This window comes from Urocampus carinirostris, chromosome 16 (genome assembly GCF_059441175.1).
Source record: "Urocampus carinirostris isolate Australia breed hairy pipefish chromosome 16, RoL_Ucar_1.0, whole genome shotgun sequence".
Classification (NCBI taxonomy): Eukaryota; Metazoa; Chordata; class Actinopteri; order Syngnathiformes; family Syngnathidae; genus Urocampus; species Urocampus carinirostris.
Genome location: NC_142364.1, coordinates 21,933,224 through 21,951,547, shown reverse-complemented (window position 1 = coordinate 21,951,547; position 18,324 = coordinate 21,933,224). Strand labels below are relative to the sequence as shown.

Genomic DNA, 18,324 nt, shown 5'->3' with positions numbered 1-18,324 from the left:
CCTTCCCCAAAGGCTGTTTTGAAGGTGCGCCTTGTAATCTGGTGGGCTTTATAGTCCCAAAAGAATTAACATATTTTCACATCTAGAAGGCGCAAGCAATTATAATGCACACTTTAGACATTTCTGGCAATTGTATTTTTTTTTTGGGGGGGGGGGGGGGGGGGTGTTACTTTGTAGTATGGAAAATATGGTAACATGACTTCCCAGTGACTAGCTTTAAACATCAAAAGATTTGTTTTCTAGTGGGCTGGCCCCGAACAAACTAGAGGCAGTTACTGATTTTTTTATGTCATTTATTTTCATTTTTAATTAAATTGCTTTGCACCATTTAAGGGTAAATGTGTAGCCCCAAAAGTTAGCAAGGTCCCTATTTCAGGAAGCATTTTCTTTCAAACCAATATTTTAATAGTGTTTCAGAATTGCAGGAATTAATGAAGTATAGAATTCCTAATTGATTGCATTAGCTCATTGCATTAATGATAAATAAACACTCTTTTATGTACACTGACTTTGTTTTTTGACGCATTTGTTTTTTTGTAACTCTAAAGGGACAGTGTGTGTTATTTGACCACTAAAGGTTGCTGTATTGTGAGGTGCAAACAAAAAAACTTGTGCTAAAAAGCACAACTAAGAATAAAAACCACAGCGATTATGTTACTAAGCAACATTATTTATCTTATTTTTTTGTCCGGTCCCTTGCAAGTTTTTTTTTTTTTTTAGGGGGGGTACCCGTAACGGCATGATGTCGAATTTTTATGTCAGCTCCCTCTAGCTCATGTTAAGTAAAATAAATGGAGATTTCTCAACCTTACTATTATGCTGTTATTTTTTTTCAATTAATTTAGTTTTGAACATTCAGCAGGCGCTAAATAATATACACACTGCCTTTAATTCAGGATGCACTCAAAAATATTTACATGTTGGTTGAGAAAAATTATAAGACCCAGTGTCGAACAAGGCCCTAGAATATGTCCAAATGAAAATATTTTTACTTAATTTGATTATATTTAATGAATTCAAATGTGCTAATGTATTTCGCATTGATTGGTGACTTCTCAAAGAATGCCTTGAAATTCTATAATTATTTCCATTCATGAAAGACGGAAGGTTCTTTTCTTTTAAAAACTATGCAAGAGTATTTTGCTTTGATAATTACCGAATCAAAAACAAAAGTTCACTTAATCTGTTTAAAACCACACTTAGGGGACCCACAAGCATCAGTTTGGGAAATCCTGCTTAAGTTCAGAATTTGTAAACAACAAAAATAACAGAGTGTCATTGTGAAACGAGGAAACCGCACCTTTTATTTTAAAGCCATGTGTTTTTAGCGCTGACAATCAGGATGCACTCTGGGAGGAAGCCACATGAACTGCTGTGCTCTCGCTTTTATTCCGGGTCATCCTCTTTTGCTGATCTAATTCTTGGGAGGGACCCAAAAGTGTGTATAAGAAAGACTGATTCATTGGTGCTTCGGACCAGGACTCTTAAGCTCCATTAGGCTGACCTCAACATGAGAAAAAAAGAAGACTTTATCATGCAACTCCACATTTTAACCGTTGGACATTCTTTACTTGCCAGCTTGGACCTATATCAAATGGGACGATTTCAGCATTGCTTTTACATTTTGAAAAAATGTTTATGCGCCTTCTGATTCCAGCATCAATAATAATATGTATGAGGTATTATTGCAAGTTGCCATTTTGATGTTGCATTTAAAAAATGGACGGTTCATTCCCATCATGGTGTCCCATCACCAGTTGTGTAGTCAAAGGTTCCTAATTTCTTTCAATGCAATACAGAAAAATCTGCTTTCTAATAAAAAATGTCCTTAAATCACCACATATGGAATTTTTTTTTTCATCAGCATGCACATTTTTCCCGTATCCTTGTAACAGTATCTGAAATAACGTCTGTCCAGACGCCCGGGGCATGCATCTTTTACGTCTGCCGTACAACTTTTCAAAACGTCTCCGCCTGGGTGGTCGCAACTTTTTCAAGAAAGGGAAAAAAATATATATTTCGCTTTTTTTTCAATTATTTTTTTTTTTCCAAATCAAACGTTTGCTTTGTTCTGATTTCAAAATCTTCGCTCGGTTTAGAAATTTCGGAATTTGCATACTCTGCAGCCAATCAGAAGCCTGCATCGAATAACTTAGTGCTTCGGGACTTTCCCGAGCGTTATAAGGTCGAGTCAAGCCAAAACCTCAGCCCCAGAAGAAAGATTCAAAAGAAGCTAACAAAATTTATGACGCTACAAAACGTAAACGTATATTAAAAGCATCGTGGAAAGAGTTCACGTGGCTTGTAGCAGACAACGCAACGCAAACATTGCATGAATGAAGATGAGTGAATACAGGTACATACTGATGGCAGATGGAAAACAGCGATGTCTCATCTCATTAGCTGCACCACTTATCCTCAGTATGGTCGTGGGGGTTCTAGAGCCCATCCCAGCAATCACCGGGCAGTCGGCAGGAGATACGCTGAACTGGTTGCCAGCCAATCGCAGGGCACACAGGGACAGACAACTCGCTCATTCAGTCACACCTAGGGACAATTTGGACCGGCCAATCCACCTGAAATGCATATCTTTGGAATGTGGGAGGAAACCGGAGTGCCCCGAGGAAGCACGGGGAGAACATACAAACTCCGCACAGTTAGTCCGGTAGCTGGATTTGAACCCACACAAGAGGTTCCCAAGACCTTAGAACTGTGCCGCACACACGCTAACCACTGCCCCGCCGTGCTGCCCAACAGTGATGTCATATACATGCAATAAATGTTATAGATTTATAATAAACTTAATTTTAAAGTGTTGTTCTGTTATATATTCTGATTACCAATCCTTAATCCTTTGCAACAATGTTTTTTTTTGCGATTAGTCGTCTTATTGTGTTCAAAGTTGTGAAAAAATGGGGCAGGATACTTTATAGCTGGGCCTGCAACTTTTCAGAGTTGTCTGCCCTCGTGTGTGGTAACTTTTTGTCATGAGTTTCAGACACTGCTTGTAATTACATTTGCTGAGTCAACCCCACCTTATGCGTACAGAATTAGCATCATATTGTCAATATATGACGGTCTAATTTTGCAGAAAAAATAAAAGTAATTATTTTAAAATCTATGTAACATATTTTCTCGAACTTTACATAAATTTCTAACTTATTATGTTGAGTGTTCTTGACGTGACTCATACCCACTTAAGATACAATTGCTCGGAAATACATCAAACGTACCTTGGAAAAAATGTTTGCTGTAAATCCTGGAATACTTGAGGACTGCCTGTGAGGTGCCTCGGCACTACACTAATCCGTCTGTTGAATTGCAGATAATCATTGCCGTCTTCTGTCTTCATCAAAACGGATACGCTAAAATTCCAAATCGGGCTCAGAACCTTGCTGGTTTTTATATTGGTTATATTTTTCTGTCATGGTTCTTGGTATTTGTTTCAACTCAAATGCTAATTCTAGTTCTGTGTGCGAAAGTGCTTCTTTGCTTTCCGTCATGGCTCTTATTCTGCCAAGCATGTGACCTTTGATCCATGGGGTGCAGAAATAAACACTATAGCTCTTACTGTAGTCTCAATTTCATGTGTCTTATGAATGAAAAACATATGAATAAAGACTATTTTTGGGGCGTGCATTTTTCAGCCGATGCGCCTTATCATGCAAAAAATACAGTACTTGATTCAACATTATTAAAAGTTTAACTGGCACGATTTAAGTGTTTCTAGCTGCATGCCCACAGTCACACTAAGCTAGGAAAGGCAAAGGCATCTATAGATAAAAATAAAATTAAAAAGGCGAGAAATGGACATTTATTCCCATTTACATAAAAGTAAAATTAATTGTTAAATGAGAAATTTTCACTTTTTCCAATGCCCATGATTTGTCTGGGAAAGCCACGCCTATGAACGCCAGCTGCTTTTCACTAAAAAGGACAGTGCGTATTATTTGGGCGCTAGATATCGTCTGCTAAAAGCTCAAGAAAGAATACAAACTATGAAGACTGCTTTAACAAAGTGCATAATTTTAAAATGTATTGAGCTGGGAGTATTTAATAAATTTATTTAAAAAATGAATCTTCATATAATAGTCAATAGTCGTTTTTCCATATCATTCAAATTATTATTATTATTATTAATATTATTATTAAAGAAATTAAGTATTTACCACTAGGAGACACTGAATACTACAGACTGTCCCGCTAACTTTGACAAACCCAAACGCGAGTAGCAGATATATCTGGCATCAATTGTTAATGCTGATTCCGTAGTTTGATCCAATCATTCCTTGTTTTTTTTTTTTTTACAAGAATAAAGTAGTATTTGTTGTCAGATGCACAAGTCCTCGTTGGTGTTTTGATCATTGCTTTGCTTTTGTAGACTAAATGCGGTAAAATATTTATGTTGAATAGTTTTATCCTCTGTTTGGACCTTTAAGGATCAGTGTATATTATCGAATGCTATGTCTAAATATGTTGCATGCATGTCTAAATATGAGTATTCAAAAAAATGCATGTTCATTTGATTGTAAGTGTAGATTCTTAAAAATAATACAGTAATCCCTCAGGTATCGCGGTTAATGGGGACCAAAACCACCCACGAAAAGTTAAAATCCGCGAAGTAGCGACGACCCTTCAAAAATGCTTTAAAAAAAATATATATATATTTTTTTAAATTATTTTATAATTAATTTTTTTTAGACCTGCGAAGCACTGAACCCGCGAACGTGGAACCACGAAGTAGCGATGCCCCTTCAAAAATGGTCAAAAAAAAAAATCATTTTTAAAAAATTTATTTTATTTTATTATTATTTTTTTTTTAGACCTGCGAAGCTCTGAACCTTTGAACGTGGAACCACAAAGTAGCGACGCCCCTTCAAAAATGCTTAAAACAAAACAAAAATATATATATATTTTTTTAATTATTTTATTTTATTATTATTATTTTTTAGACCCGCGAAGCTCCAAACCCGCAAACGTGGAACCGCAAAGTAGCGAGGTCAAGTCAAGTCAAGTCAAGTCAAGTCAAATTTATTTATATAGCCCTTAATCACAAAATGTCTCAAAGGACTGCACAGGATTACAGTTACAAAATTACACAGTTACCTGATCTTAAACTAGCAAACCAGCATGCGGGCAAGGAAAAACTCAAAAACCTCAGTGTGAGGAGAAAAGAGAAACCTTGAGAAAGGACCTCACATGTGGTAATCCCCCTTCCAGGATTGAACAGGGTGAATTACAATTAGCATTACTGTACACAGAATAGTAAACACTAGGTAAGATGTTGAAAATGTCCGGAAAGAGCATGACATCAACGACGACGCCAGCTGGTAAATGCAGGGGTTGACATGCTGCAGGTCAGACCCCGGTCCGCTGACCCATCCCAAATCATCCTTCTCCTTCGTATCAGCCAGGCAGGCCTCAGAAAAAGACAGGACAAAACAGAATACGAGGTGGGCATCAATCATATGCTTTGGAATAGAAGTGTGTCTTAAGCCTCAATTTAAAAACTTCCGTTGAGGTTGCAGATCTTATCTCCAGAGGCAGGGCATTCCACAACACCGGGGCCCGGATGGAGAACGCTCTCGAGCCCGCAGACTTCTTGGCTCTCGGAATCACAAGTAGACCGGCATTTTCCGAGCGCAGACTCCGTGCAGGAACATAGGGGGAAATCAAATCAGAGAGATAAGAGGGTGCAAGCCCATGCAAACATTTATATGTTAATAAGAGAACCTTAAAGTCACATCTTAAGTGGACTGGGAGCCAGTGCAAGTTGGCCAATACAGGTGTAATATGCTCAAACTTTTTAGTCTTAGTCAAAAGTCTAGCTGCCGCATTCTGAACCAGCTGCAAACTTTTAATGCTAGACATCGGGAGACCAGAAAGCAATACATTACAGTAATCAAGCCGAGAAGTAATAAACGCATGAATTAAAATCTCTGCATCTGATTGGGACAGCATTGAACTAATCTTCGCAATATTACGGAGGTGGTAGAAAGCTATTCTAGTAATATTTTTCACATGTAACTGAAACGACAGATTAGGATCAAATATAACACCTAGATTTTTGACCGAGTCACTATGGGTGATATTACATTTGTCTAGGTTCAGGGTAATGTTTGAAAACAAATGACGACAGTGAGCTGGACCAATAATCAACATTTCAGTTTTTTCTGGGTTAAGGCGTAAAAAATTATTTGACATCCATCTTTGAATCTCAGTAAGGCAATCCTCCAGATTTCTAAAACTTACATTTCCAGTTTTTTCCAGTGGCACATACAGTTGAGTGTCATCTGCATAGCAATGGAAACTAATATTATACTTGCGGATAATGTCACCAAGCGGGATCATATAAATACTAAAAAGAAGGGGGCCAAGTACAGAGCCTTGAGGAACACCACAAGGGACATTAGATTGTTTAGAGGTCATATTGCCATAGTTAACACATTGCATCCTGTCTGACAGGTACAGGGAGTGCAGAATTATTAGGCAAGTTGTATTTTTGAGGATTAATTGTATTATTGAACAACAAGCATGTTCTTAATGAACCCAAAAGTCTCATTAATATCAAAGCTGAATATTTTGGAAGTTGGAGTGGGGCTTTTTTAGTTTGAGCTATTTTAGGAGGATATCTGTGTGTGCAGGTGACTATTACTGTGCATAATTATTAGGCAACTTAACAAAAAACAAATGTATACCCATTTCAATTATTTATTTTCATCAGGGAAACCAATATAACAGCTCAACATTCACAAATATACATTTCTGACATTCAAAAACAAAACAAAAACAAATCAGTGACCAATATAGCCACCTTTCTTTGCAAGGACACTCAAAAGCCTGCCATCCATGGATTCTGTCAGTGCTTTGATCTGTTCACGATCAACATTGCGTGCAGCAGCAACCACAGCCTCCCAGACACTGTTCAGAGAGGTGTACTGTTTTCCCTCCTTGTAAATCTCACATTTGATGAGGGACCACAGGTTCTCTATGGGGTTCAGATCAGGTGAACAAGGAGGCCATGTCATTAGTTTTTCTTGTTTTAGACCCTTTCTTGCCAGCCACGCTGTGGAGTACTTGGATGCGTGAGATGGAGCGTTGTCCTGCATGAAAATCATGTTTTTCTTGAAGGATGCGGACTTCTTCCTGTACCACTGCTTATAGAAGGTGTCTTCCAGAAACTGGCAGTAGGACTGGGAGTTGAGCTTGAGTCCATCCTCAACCCGAAAAGGCCCCACAAGCTCATCTTTGATGATACCAGCCCATACCAGTACCCCACCTCCACCTTGCTGGCATCTGAGGCGGACTGGAGCTCTCTGCCCTTTACCGATCCAGCCACGGGCCCATCCATCTGGCCCATCAAGACTCACTCTCATTTCATCAGTCCATAAAACCTTAGAAAAATCCGTCTTGAGGTTTTTCTTGGCCCAGTCTTGACGTTTCAGCTTGTGTGTCTTGTTCAGTGGTGGTCGTTTTTCAGCCTTTCTTACCTTGGCCATGTCTCTGAGTATTGCACACCTTGTGCTTTTGGGCACTCCAGTGATGTTGCAGCTCTGAAATATGGCAAAACTGGTGGCAAGTGGCATCTTGGCAGCTGCACGCTTGACTTTTCTCAGTTCACGGGCAGTTATTTTGCGCCTTGGTTTTTCTACACGCTTCTTGCGACCCTGTTGACTATTTTGAATGTAACGCTTGATTGTTCGATGATCATGCTTCAGAAGCTTGGCAATTTTAAGAGTGCTGCATCCCTCTGCAAGATATCTCACTATTTTTGAATTTTCAGAGCCTGTCAAGTCCCTCTTCTGACCCATTTTGCCAAAGGAAAGGAAGTTGCCTAATAATTATGCACACCTGATATAGGGTGTTGATGTCATTAGACGACACCCCTTCTCATTACAGAGATGCACATCACCTGATATGCTTAATTGGTAGTAGGCTTTCGAGCCTTTACAGCTTGGAGTAAGACAACATGCATAAAGAGGATGATGTGGTCAAAATACTCATTTGCCTAATAATTCTGCACTCCCTGTAGGACCTAAACCACGAGAGTACAGTTCCTGAGATACCAATGCGTTCTAGACGAATCAATAATATGTTGTGGTCGACCGTATCAAAAGCAGCGCTGAGATCCAGCAGCAGTAACATTGATGAGGCACCAGAATCTATTGTTAAAAGGAGATCATTGGTTACTTTTGCAAGGGCTGTCTCAGTAGAATGATTTGCTCTAAATGCTGACTGGACAGTTTCAAAAAGGTTATTTTCTGACATGAAGTCATTTAGCTGCTGTGCAACGACCTTTTCAAGTAATTTCGCAAGAAATGGCAGATTTGACACTGGCCTATAATTACCTAGGCTTTCTGGGTCAAGGTTAGGTCGCTTAAGCGTGGGTTTAATGACGGCAGACTTGAAGGCTACAGGAACAATACCCGAGGATATCGATATATTAATAATATTTAAAACTGATGGTCCTAAGATCTCAAACAGATCCTTCACCAGTGAAGCTGGAAACGGATCAAGCAGGCACGTAGTTTGTTTGGCCCTACTGACCATCTGTGTTAGATTATCAAGGGACAATTCATTGAAACTGGAGAATGTTTCTAAACAACCGCTGACACAGTCCATACCTAGCACCTCCACATCTTTGATATAGGAGGAGGAAACAGAGCGTTCTTTTAAAATTTCATTCCTGATTAGTTGAATCTTTTTATTAAAAAATTCCATAATGTCATTAGCAGAATGAGTGCAACCATTTGGGTTAAGTTGTTGTCTGGTAAGTTTCGCCACTGTGTCAAATAAAAATTTTGGATTATTCTTATGTTCAACAATAATCTTAGAGAAATACGAAGCTTTAGCTGAGGCAAGAGCTACTTTATATTTCAGCAAACTGTCACACCAGGCCAGTCGAAAAACCTCCAGCTTAGTAGTGCGCCATTTTTCTGCAACTTTGTTTGAGTAACCTAGTTTCTTCAGTAAACCAAGGTGTATTCTTCTTGGGTCGGAATTTATACTTTAGGGGCGCCACAGAATCAAGAACATTTACCAAAGCAGTATTGAAGTTGTTTGTAAGTGAGTCAACAGACCCAGTGTACGAAGGGAAGGCTGCAGTTACCGTAGGTCCCACTGTATTCTATTTTAAACGAAATAGTAAAAAAAATGTTTTAACCTCTATTTAAACCTTTATAAATAGGTAGGTACTCTCTAATTATATGTCTGAATACATCTTAAAATAAAAATTAGTAATTCAAAACTAGTTTGTAAAAGCTGTAGGACAATATTACGGCCACTTCCGTCTGGACTCGATTGTCTGTCCTGGTTTAGATGTGACGTAGTTGTTGCCGGACTGAAATCGCGCGGAAGGTGGCGTGCTGGCTTCTGTCACACGACCCAAGAAACGCTGCATGCTAAGAAAATTATTGCTCGTAAGAGTAATTTTGAGATAAACACCTCATTTCAAAACGTTGTTATCTGCATGCTTGAAAATGAGCGACGACACCGACTCCCCTCCCGAAAGGGAAATGAAGGTAAGCGCTTGTTTTCTCTCAGTGTAGCCTGTACTTGTTAGCATGTGCTATATGCTAGCCGGTGTGTATAGCTTTTATACAAACCTATTCTGTGTAGGCTTAAACTTGACTGTTTACATCAATTGTTACTCAACATTTTTACAGACTTCTGTTAATTTTATAGGCTAGGTCGGTTGCCTACTGATAGTGCGCGCACAGTTCGATCTGTTACTACATGGTTCCTGCGGATCCTTAAAAAGTCCTAAAAGGCTTTGAATTGCATCAATTATCTGCACTGCTTATCCTCACCAGGGTCGCGGGCGTGCTGGAGCCCATCCCAGCCATCTTCGGTCAATGAGCAGGGGACACCCTGAAGTAGTTGTCAGCCAGTCTAATGGCATGGAATTAATTATTAAAAATAAGGCCTTAATTCACATTGAAATGTCTTGAATTTAATTCCCGAATGTCTTAAAATGTGAACATAAAGATTTGGTTGTATTTATCGAATGTCCTCATCCAGAAAGTACAAAGAATGAGATTTTATGATGATAGCCTCAAAATTGTTCATGAAAATAGCAGTGTTATGTTTTTCAAAAAAGTTACACCGGACCAAAAAGTCATCATCATACTTAATGATAAAAATGAATGTAGCATAAGAGTTCTTTGGAATTTGTAGTCATCTGCCAGTTTTGACTGAGGATTTTTGTTTTGTTTGTACCAATTGTGTGTTGTTTTATGTTTCGACTTGGTCTTAAATATGATTTCTAAAGGCATTTAAAAAAGTCTCGAATTGAACATGCCTTAAGCTGTAGGAACCATGTACAAACTTCACTTCTTACATACTATAATATAAGGTGGTGGTGGGGTCAGTTGTCAAGGTACTACATCAGCAACAAAATAATTGATTTTACTCAAAACAAGGGACTGCAATTATGCAGCACTTCCACATTTATGTCCAGTAAGGATGCTAGCTTCCTGTTGGTCTTCTAAACAATTAATCCCTTTAAAGTCTTTTAAAATATCCTCACACTGGTTTAAAAAAAAACACCAACTCCCTTAAATTCACTGCAACGCTTTATTAATTGCTAGTGATCCTGAAAACAGGCAACACCATTAAACTCTCTAAGTTGTAATTTTGTTTTTATGATTTTTAAATACATGGTCTGTGATGGAACAATGTGATAAATCAACCTGGGCCAAAATTGGTTAATGATGGCAGTGGGTGGTGGTTGAGTGACATCAGACTTTATGAATGGAAAACGCTGAATTCTATACGCCAATCGTTGAGATTTTTAAATATTTTCAAGTGTGGAGAAAGGGGGGTTTCAACGTAAGGAAAATACTTTGACAATGCCAATAAAGACTATTCTATTTTTTAATATTAACATAGTTGGGGACATAAAAAAATCCAGAGTGACCTAGACTTTTAAAGCACTGGGACATTCATTTTCTTCACTAGGGTCACGGGAGCCCACTCTGTCTGACATCGTGCACTTAGCAGGGAACACTCTGGACCGGTTGCCTGCCAACCACTGGGCACACATAGACACACAACTATTCATTCCTACACACATTCATTCCTTTGGAAAGTTGAGAGTTACCATTAAACCTGAAATGCATCTTTTGGGGATGTGGGAGGATACTCAAGTGCTCAGAGTACTCTCGCAGGCACTGCAAGAACATGCAAACTTCGCACAAGAAAGTTCGGAATTGAACTTGGGACCTTCGAACTGCAAAGCTGACGTGCTAATCACTCAACCCACATGCCGCAATCAATCTGGGACTTCCATCCATCCGTTATCTGCACCGCTTATCCTCAGTAGGGTCACGGGGGAGCCCATCTGAGCTATCTTCGGGCAGTGGGCAGGGGACACCCTGAACTGGCTGCCAGCCAGTTGCAGGGCACACAGGCACAGACAACTCACACGCTCATCCACACCTAGGGACAATTTGGACCAGCCAATTAACCTGAGATGCATGTTTTTTTGGAATGTGGGAGGAGAGCAGAGTGCCCGGACTAAACCCACGCAAGCACGGTAAGAACATGCAAATTCCGCACAGGAAGGTTTTATCTCACGACCTTCAGAACTGTGCCGCACACACGCTGACCACTGCGCCACCGTGCTGCACCCTGGTACACTCTGATCTAATTAACCACTGCAAACAAAAATGCCATTGTGACCGCAATTCCTTTGAGTGTTCCACATCAGTGGACATCTTTAGTGATAGTACCTTATTTTAAGAATGACTCTTGTGAATAGTCAACTGGTGCCAATTGTTTCAAGTTTACTGGAATCTCGAGCCCACGTGGAAGTCTAATAACTGTCGACATTTGATGGATATATTCTGTAAAAGTCTTTGCTCTTTGCTTTCAGGACTTTCAGTTCCGTCAGATGAAGAAAGCCAAAGTATTTGAGCCTTTGGGTGAAATGCCTAGAGAGCGCTCTAGCTTGCTCGCTGTCTCCAACAAGTTCGGCCTGACGTTCGCCGCTTCGGGGAGAATTTTCAAAGTCTACCGCACGCAAGACATCCTTGCCGCTGACAAACAGGATGGCAACTCCAACACTATTGGTAAAATGATAGTGTGGTCTGACCACTATGATCGGTATAATGCATGTAGATTAGATGATGACATGATGGAGACCTTCGTTAGTTATAAAAGCTGAAATTGTATGTGCTCTAATTATTCCTTTGAACCACACATCAGTTACTATTGTTATAATCTCCACTTTTTATTTCTATTTAGCTCCAGGTGTTGTTGTAATTTTGTCTAACCTGTAGTGCTATAACAGTTGATTTAAAAATATAAAATGTTAACAGTTCCTTTCAACTTGAGAGCCATGTACACCCATTTCCCCAACCTGAAACCCGATCAAAACAGAGTAGTTGTTGTAAAAATGGGTTTTAAGCACAGACTGAGGTGATGTAAAAAAAAAATAAAGGATACAGCCTGCAACTAATCCCCCCCTCCCCTTAAAACAATAACATGATGTAACAAAGTGGTGGATATCAGAACAGTAGTCAAATCTTGGAAATCATGTTCCTGTGTATTTTCATGGTTTTCTTGTAGTTGAAGGAATATCAGCTCTAGTGGAAGTGACGCTGGATTCAACGCTTCATAACTTGGCTCTGAGTAGCGACGAGCTTACCTTGTCCATATGCGCCGTTTCGGAAGAATCGATGCTCTTCGTCAGCTTCTATGACATCCGCACTTTTGTTAACCAGGTAACCTAATGCATCACGGTTGACCGACAACTCAAGGTTCCCTTTCTTAAAGAAAAAACCATTTAACATCCTTCATTGTCGGCACATCTATTGAAAACGAGTTTTCTGTGTGTCCAGGCCCGACCACAAAAGTTTCCTTTCTCGTCGTGGCAACCAGCAGTACCACAAGAGACTCTGGTGCTGGACCTCAAGTGGAACCCCACCCAGGCGTCCATTTTGGCTCTGTGTCTCTCCGACGGCAGTATGTTCATATTGGAAGTCAGCGACGATGTGAGAGTTCAGGCCACTCTCCCCGCGACTACTGGCGTCACGTGTCGTAAGTGAAGAGATTTACGCCACTTTAAAGCAAGGACTCGATGTTTACTTCTTTGTGATGTCATCCTCTAGTTTGCTGGAGCCCCAAAGGGAAACAGGTTGCTGTGGGGAAAATGAATGGCACTGTCAGCCAGTATACCCCAGTAAGTTAAAATTCATCATTTGAATAAAATAAAAGAAACCCCTCTACTATTAATGGACCTCCTGATTTCTTAAATAATAGACCTTTGAGGAGAAGAAAGTGATCCCTTGCCCACCATTCTACACCTCTGATGACCCAGTTAAAGGTAATTCATTTTCAATACACATTTCTCAATATGTCTCACCTTGTGACTTCTACTTGGAGATAAATTTCGGACGAGGTTCGGGCATGAAATGTCAATTAGAGTAGGGCCCGGCTGGGCTTCTCTCTTTTTTTTTTCTTTTTTTTTTTTTGAATTATCCACCTGTCATTTGTTCTGTTTCCTTTTTTCTTTTTTGTGGAGGAGCTGCACAGCATGCATGCTACGTTGCCGACCTGATTTCTGACATCTCTGATTTTTTGAAACGGCAATATCACATTTTTGAGGTAGTCAGTGTAGCATGCATGCTGTGCACTCCGGATAAGGGTGCACCTCAGCGCTAGGCTGTTCATTGTCAAACAAATAGCCCTTCCGAGGTCATCAGGGAAGCCTAAATGCTGCGCACCTTGGCGCCAGGCTTTTTGTTCTCGTTGACTGCCAAAATCACCGTTCCTCACCACAAATAAAATGTGAAAATCCGGGTTTTTGTCGGGCCGGGTCCCTCAAATCAAGTTAATCTGTCGAGCTATGGGCTGGTTCGGGTTTTTATATCCTTGGGCCAGGTCGGGATAGATTTTTTTTAGGCCCCATCTTACCTCTACTTCTACTTGGATGTGACCTAAATATGTTAAAAATTGAGTTAAATCTGGCTGGTTTCCATAATTGTCATTCCCTTTGATTTGTATTTATTTGTTCCATTCCACCAACAGTGTTTTATAAAACAATTTTGGAAAAAATGAAATAAAGTAGTGGTGGTAGTTTTAAAGCAGTAGTTACTCTGATAAATACAGCACTCTCATTCTCTATTGGTCTTTGTAATAATCATCCCCTTTATTGTTCTAGTTCTAGATGTTTTGTGGCTGAGGACGTTTTCTTTTGCTGTGGTCTATGCTGCAGCCGATGGCTCCCCGGAGACCCCACCCGAGCTTGTGTTGATCACAATTCCTGTGAGTATCAGGGAATTATCGCCAGAGAGTTGCAAGCACTAAACTACGTTTGGGTATCAACCCGATACGTTTATTTCAAGGAATCAGTTTTCGCTGTGGTGTAAATATGCTATCTGTATGAAAAAATTGCAGTCCAAATATTATATACTGTATGCTGTGTTTATATATTCTTGTAGTGCATTGCTAATATATTACAAATTGGCCACTCAACCTTAAACACTGCAAATTGCTTCACAGTTTAGATTTGTGTCTGACCCTAATTAAAACAAATATATTTTTTATTTTAACCCAGAAAAAGGATGAAAAAGTGGAAACAAAATACCTGAACTTCAGCGACACTGTATACGGCTGCTGCACAGAGCGACAGCACCACTACTTCCTCAGTCACATAGAAGACTGGTGAGTGACTTGAACATATCAATAGGGAGAACATTGACATTTTGATGACTTTGAAACATGCTTTATTTTATGCAGGAACATTTTTCTAGCCGCGTCTGCAGCCTCCATTGAAGTCAGTGTCATTTCCAGACAAGATGAAAAGGTGCTTTACAAAGTTTGCATTCATCAGTTGGAAATTGAATGTATTACGTTTCTTTTATTTACTCATTTCATTAGATCTGGGAGCTGTGGATGCTGGAGGATGCAAGCAGGGCTGAACTACCCGTCTCTGAGACCAGTGAAGACACTCTACCACTAGGCTTAGCCATTGACTACACCAGCCAGCAGGAGATACGCATTAGTAAGTGCCTGTTTCAATTAATGCCAAGAATTAATTAAAATGTATTTTACAATTGCAGCACCCATGCCAAACAAAGTAGAGTTACTTTGTTTGGGATGTTTTGGGTCTGATGTGGCAGATGTTTTATAAAGATAAAATAATAGATGTGAAAAACACTTTAACATTGGTCACCCTAAGAACTCAAGGGAAGCCATTTTCTGTGTGTCGAAAATGCATCAATAACATTTAATGTGTTGCGCCACCTCTGTAATGTGCCCCAGCCAAATCCATCTCTTCATTGCTCGACAGAATTCACATAGGGAATAATAATTGCCGTACACCTCAACAGATATTTTTTTACTTATTTGTTGCATCGCCTCTCCCATCATAACAAAAAGCCTGCAATTTGTTGCGGCATTTTCAGATGTTAAATGGTCAACATGCAGCAGAGGATAGAGAAATCACATGGAGAGACCGAAAGTGTGATGGGTTTGGGGGGAAGGTAAATGAGGCATTTATTAAAAATGTCTCAAGCGAGCTTTTGTACCACAACAAACAAGCAGGCGGCCCAGACACCCCTGCTGCTGAATACTGATGAGTGCCTGGTTGGCTCGTTTTTTTTCGCTTTCTCATGCTTGCTTTCAAACTATATGGAGATTTATTTTGCATTTTTTTCACATAGCTTAAAACTGATTCTCCGGGAGGAAAAATAAGTTGGCTGAGCCTCAGCAACCATTTGGTCTTCAACAACAGCTTTATGCTATCTTGCAGAAAAATAAAATCTTGTACAAATGCATTTTTAAAAAGGCAATAAAAAATTGGATCTTTGTCTAGTGATGTATTGTTGACTTTGCATATTGGTCACATCCCAACATTTCAGAATCCAACACTTAATTTGGCCACACTCTTCTGGTTTGAAAAATAACGTATATGCACTTTTAAGCACAATGTCTAAATCAAGGTAGATAGATTTTTCATGATTTTATAAATCTGGCTAATGTCCTCTTTTTGGTGTTTTTGACTGTGCTAGAATAGCCTTATTTTCTGTATTTTTTATCCACCTCCAAAATATTTAATATTTTCCTTTTTTTTTCTTTTTTTTTAAGGCGATGAAAAGTCATTGCCCCCAGCTCCCACTTTGCTCATGCTATCTACTGAGGGATTGCTCTGCCCTTTTTCGCTGCTAAACTTTAACCCTGGCATCAAGCAGTTGATCGTACCGTGTGCACCACCGACAACAGAAGGCGAAAGACCCCCTAAACCAGGTAAAAATTTCAAAATTATCCGGAACAAGTTTTGACAAAATTCTAATGTATTGTTTTTGCAATCTATTTGTTTTTCAGTTCCTTTCTCTGCGACTAGCCTCCCGTCGGCCTTACCCAAACTCCCAGTGACCTCAGTGGCCACCACATCTGTTAGTTCCCCTTTTACCCTTGTTTCCACAGCCCCCTCATTATCGACTTTCTCAATACCAGCCATCAGCGGAGACTCTGCCCCTCCCGCCTTCTCCCTGAGCTCATCCACAACCTTCGGCTCCGGGGATTCCAGCTTCTCGTTTGCCGCTCCGAAACCCGCAGAGCCCCCCTCGGCCCTTTCCGCATTTTCTTTCAGCACCCCTTCGAGTAAGATCGCAGCCCCGACGCCCCAGAACATTGCCACGCCCTCCATTACAGCAGTCAAACTTAATTTGAATGAAAGGTAAGACCTTAAGACTAAATGTAACTAAACTTAATCGTAAAAATGTTTTAAGATTTAGAACAAAAAAACAAGGAAAAAATTTAAGGAGTCTTTGAAACATCCACAGAGGATTTGTACCAGGCGCTTTTTAATATATTGAAATGATGGTGCTTTTTCCACAAATAAGGAAATCGGCTATTGGATTGACTGATTGTTAATGTTTTGAATATTTGTCCGTGCAGTTAAAATATTGCGTTTGCTTTTACAGTGTGCACTGTAGTTTGTCACCTATTTAATCCATATACCACACCCCAAAATTCTAAAGTAAATATCTAAAAATTGTCACTCAAAACAGCATTACAAAAACAAATTATATAACATAAATTAAAAGTATTTGAATTATAGAAACTAAATTTCCAATAAACAAATATCTAATCACTATCATTAACCCTTAATCTCATTCATAATTAACTTGTTTGTACAAAACGGTGACGCTACAAACAGCAAAACGCTGCTTTTGACAGTCTCACATGGGTTTTTCAATTAAAGTGCTTTTACAGTATAAAATGCTTTACCTTGTAGGTTTTGAGTACTGTTGAATTAGATGTGGAAAGACTTGTTAGATTGTCAACTGCACTCCCCTGTGCATCTTCTCAAGGTTTTCAGCAGTAGAATCTCCAGCAGCCCCCCCGCCATCTTACCAGTTCTCAACGCCCGTGACCAAAAGTGTTTTCTCAAACGGTGTGCCTTCCCTTGCTGCTGACACCACCACCACTACCATCCCCATCAAGCCAACGACTTTGTCAAGTCAGCACGATTATTAACTACAAGGTGTTGTGTAATTTATGTTAATCACTTATAACGTTCATTGATTTCTTTCTTATCAGCCCCGATACGTCAGGTACAAAACAACACACCACCTACAGGTTTCCAAAAACCTTCACCTGCTCCTCAGAGCCGCGTCCAAACCCAACTGGTATTATTTTGATTGCAGCCAGTTTTCCTTTTCCTGTAGAGACGGCAAGTTTTGTAAAAAGACAAACCAATCTGGCATCCTTTTTGTAGGCAACAGAAGCTGGAGTAAAGCCGGTAGAGAAACAGCAGCCTAAGCCAAAGAAAGAATCAGATCCTATCATGACTGGAATTCTGGATGAGGTGAGGCATTGACTCTGTTTTGTCACTTTTTTGAAAAAAATTCATTACGTTTTCTGTTTTTGTCAGATTTCACACTTTCAAAAAGAATTTGAGGATTTTAAGGCTAGGAGTTCATTGGCCGACTTTATTGTCGGAACTAACGAGGAGATGAGAGAACTTAGGAAAGAGTCTGAGGATCTGAATATTTTTTCCTTGGAAATTAAGGAAACCACAGAAGTAAGGTTTTTGACGTTAAGATGTTCACCTCTATTTTTTATGAACAATTTGATTTATGAACGTATATTCGCTCTAGTCTCTGCATGGTGACATCGGCATTCTGAAAACAACCTTACTTGAGGCTTTCGCCGGGACAGAGGAAGCAAAGTCTCAGACTGAGCTCAGCAGGGACCGAAATTACAGACAACTTCTGTACAAAAAACCTTTGGATCGTCGCAGTGAGGAACAACTCAAGGTGAAAGCACAACCATATTTGAAATTCAAAGCAAAGAGCAGCTAACCATTGTCAA

General features: G+C 39.7%; 1 protein-coding gene across 1 annotated transcript in view; it reads left to right on the top strand.

The window, feature by feature from the left end:
- The first annotated feature begins 9,337 nt into the window (after window positions 1-9,337).
- nup214 (nucleoporin 214) overlaps window positions 9,338-18,324 on the top strand; it is a 29,263-nt gene continuing 20,276 nt past the window's right edge. Inside the window, exons 1-17 of the mRNA XM_088356100.1 lie at window positions 9,338-9,521; window positions 11,876-12,071; window positions 12,571-12,725; window positions 12,843-13,041; window positions 13,113-13,183; window positions 13,264-13,327; window positions 14,165-14,268; window positions 14,561-14,667; window positions 14,743-14,809; window positions 14,884-15,007; window positions 16,093-16,251; window positions 16,330-16,684; window positions 17,322-17,470; window positions 17,551-17,639; window positions 17,729-17,818; window positions 17,885-18,034; window positions 18,111-18,269. Coding sequence (XP_088212226.1) covers window positions 9,480-9,521; window positions 11,876-12,071; window positions 12,571-12,725; window positions 12,843-13,041; window positions 13,113-13,183; window positions 13,264-13,327; window positions 14,165-14,268; window positions 14,561-14,667; window positions 14,743-14,809; window positions 14,884-15,007; window positions 16,093-16,251; window positions 16,330-16,684; window positions 17,322-17,470; window positions 17,551-17,639; window positions 17,729-17,818; window positions 17,885-18,034; window positions 18,111-18,269 — 2,280 coding nt within the window. The 5' untranslated portion in view covers window positions 9,338-9,479. The remainder of the gene's footprint in view (window positions 9,522-11,875; window positions 12,072-12,570; window positions 12,726-12,842; window positions 13,042-13,112; window positions 13,184-13,263; window positions 13,328-14,164; window positions 14,269-14,560; window positions 14,668-14,742; window positions 14,810-14,883; window positions 15,008-16,092; window positions 16,252-16,329; window positions 16,685-17,321; window positions 17,471-17,550; window positions 17,640-17,728; window positions 17,819-17,884; window positions 18,035-18,110; window positions 18,270-18,324) is intronic.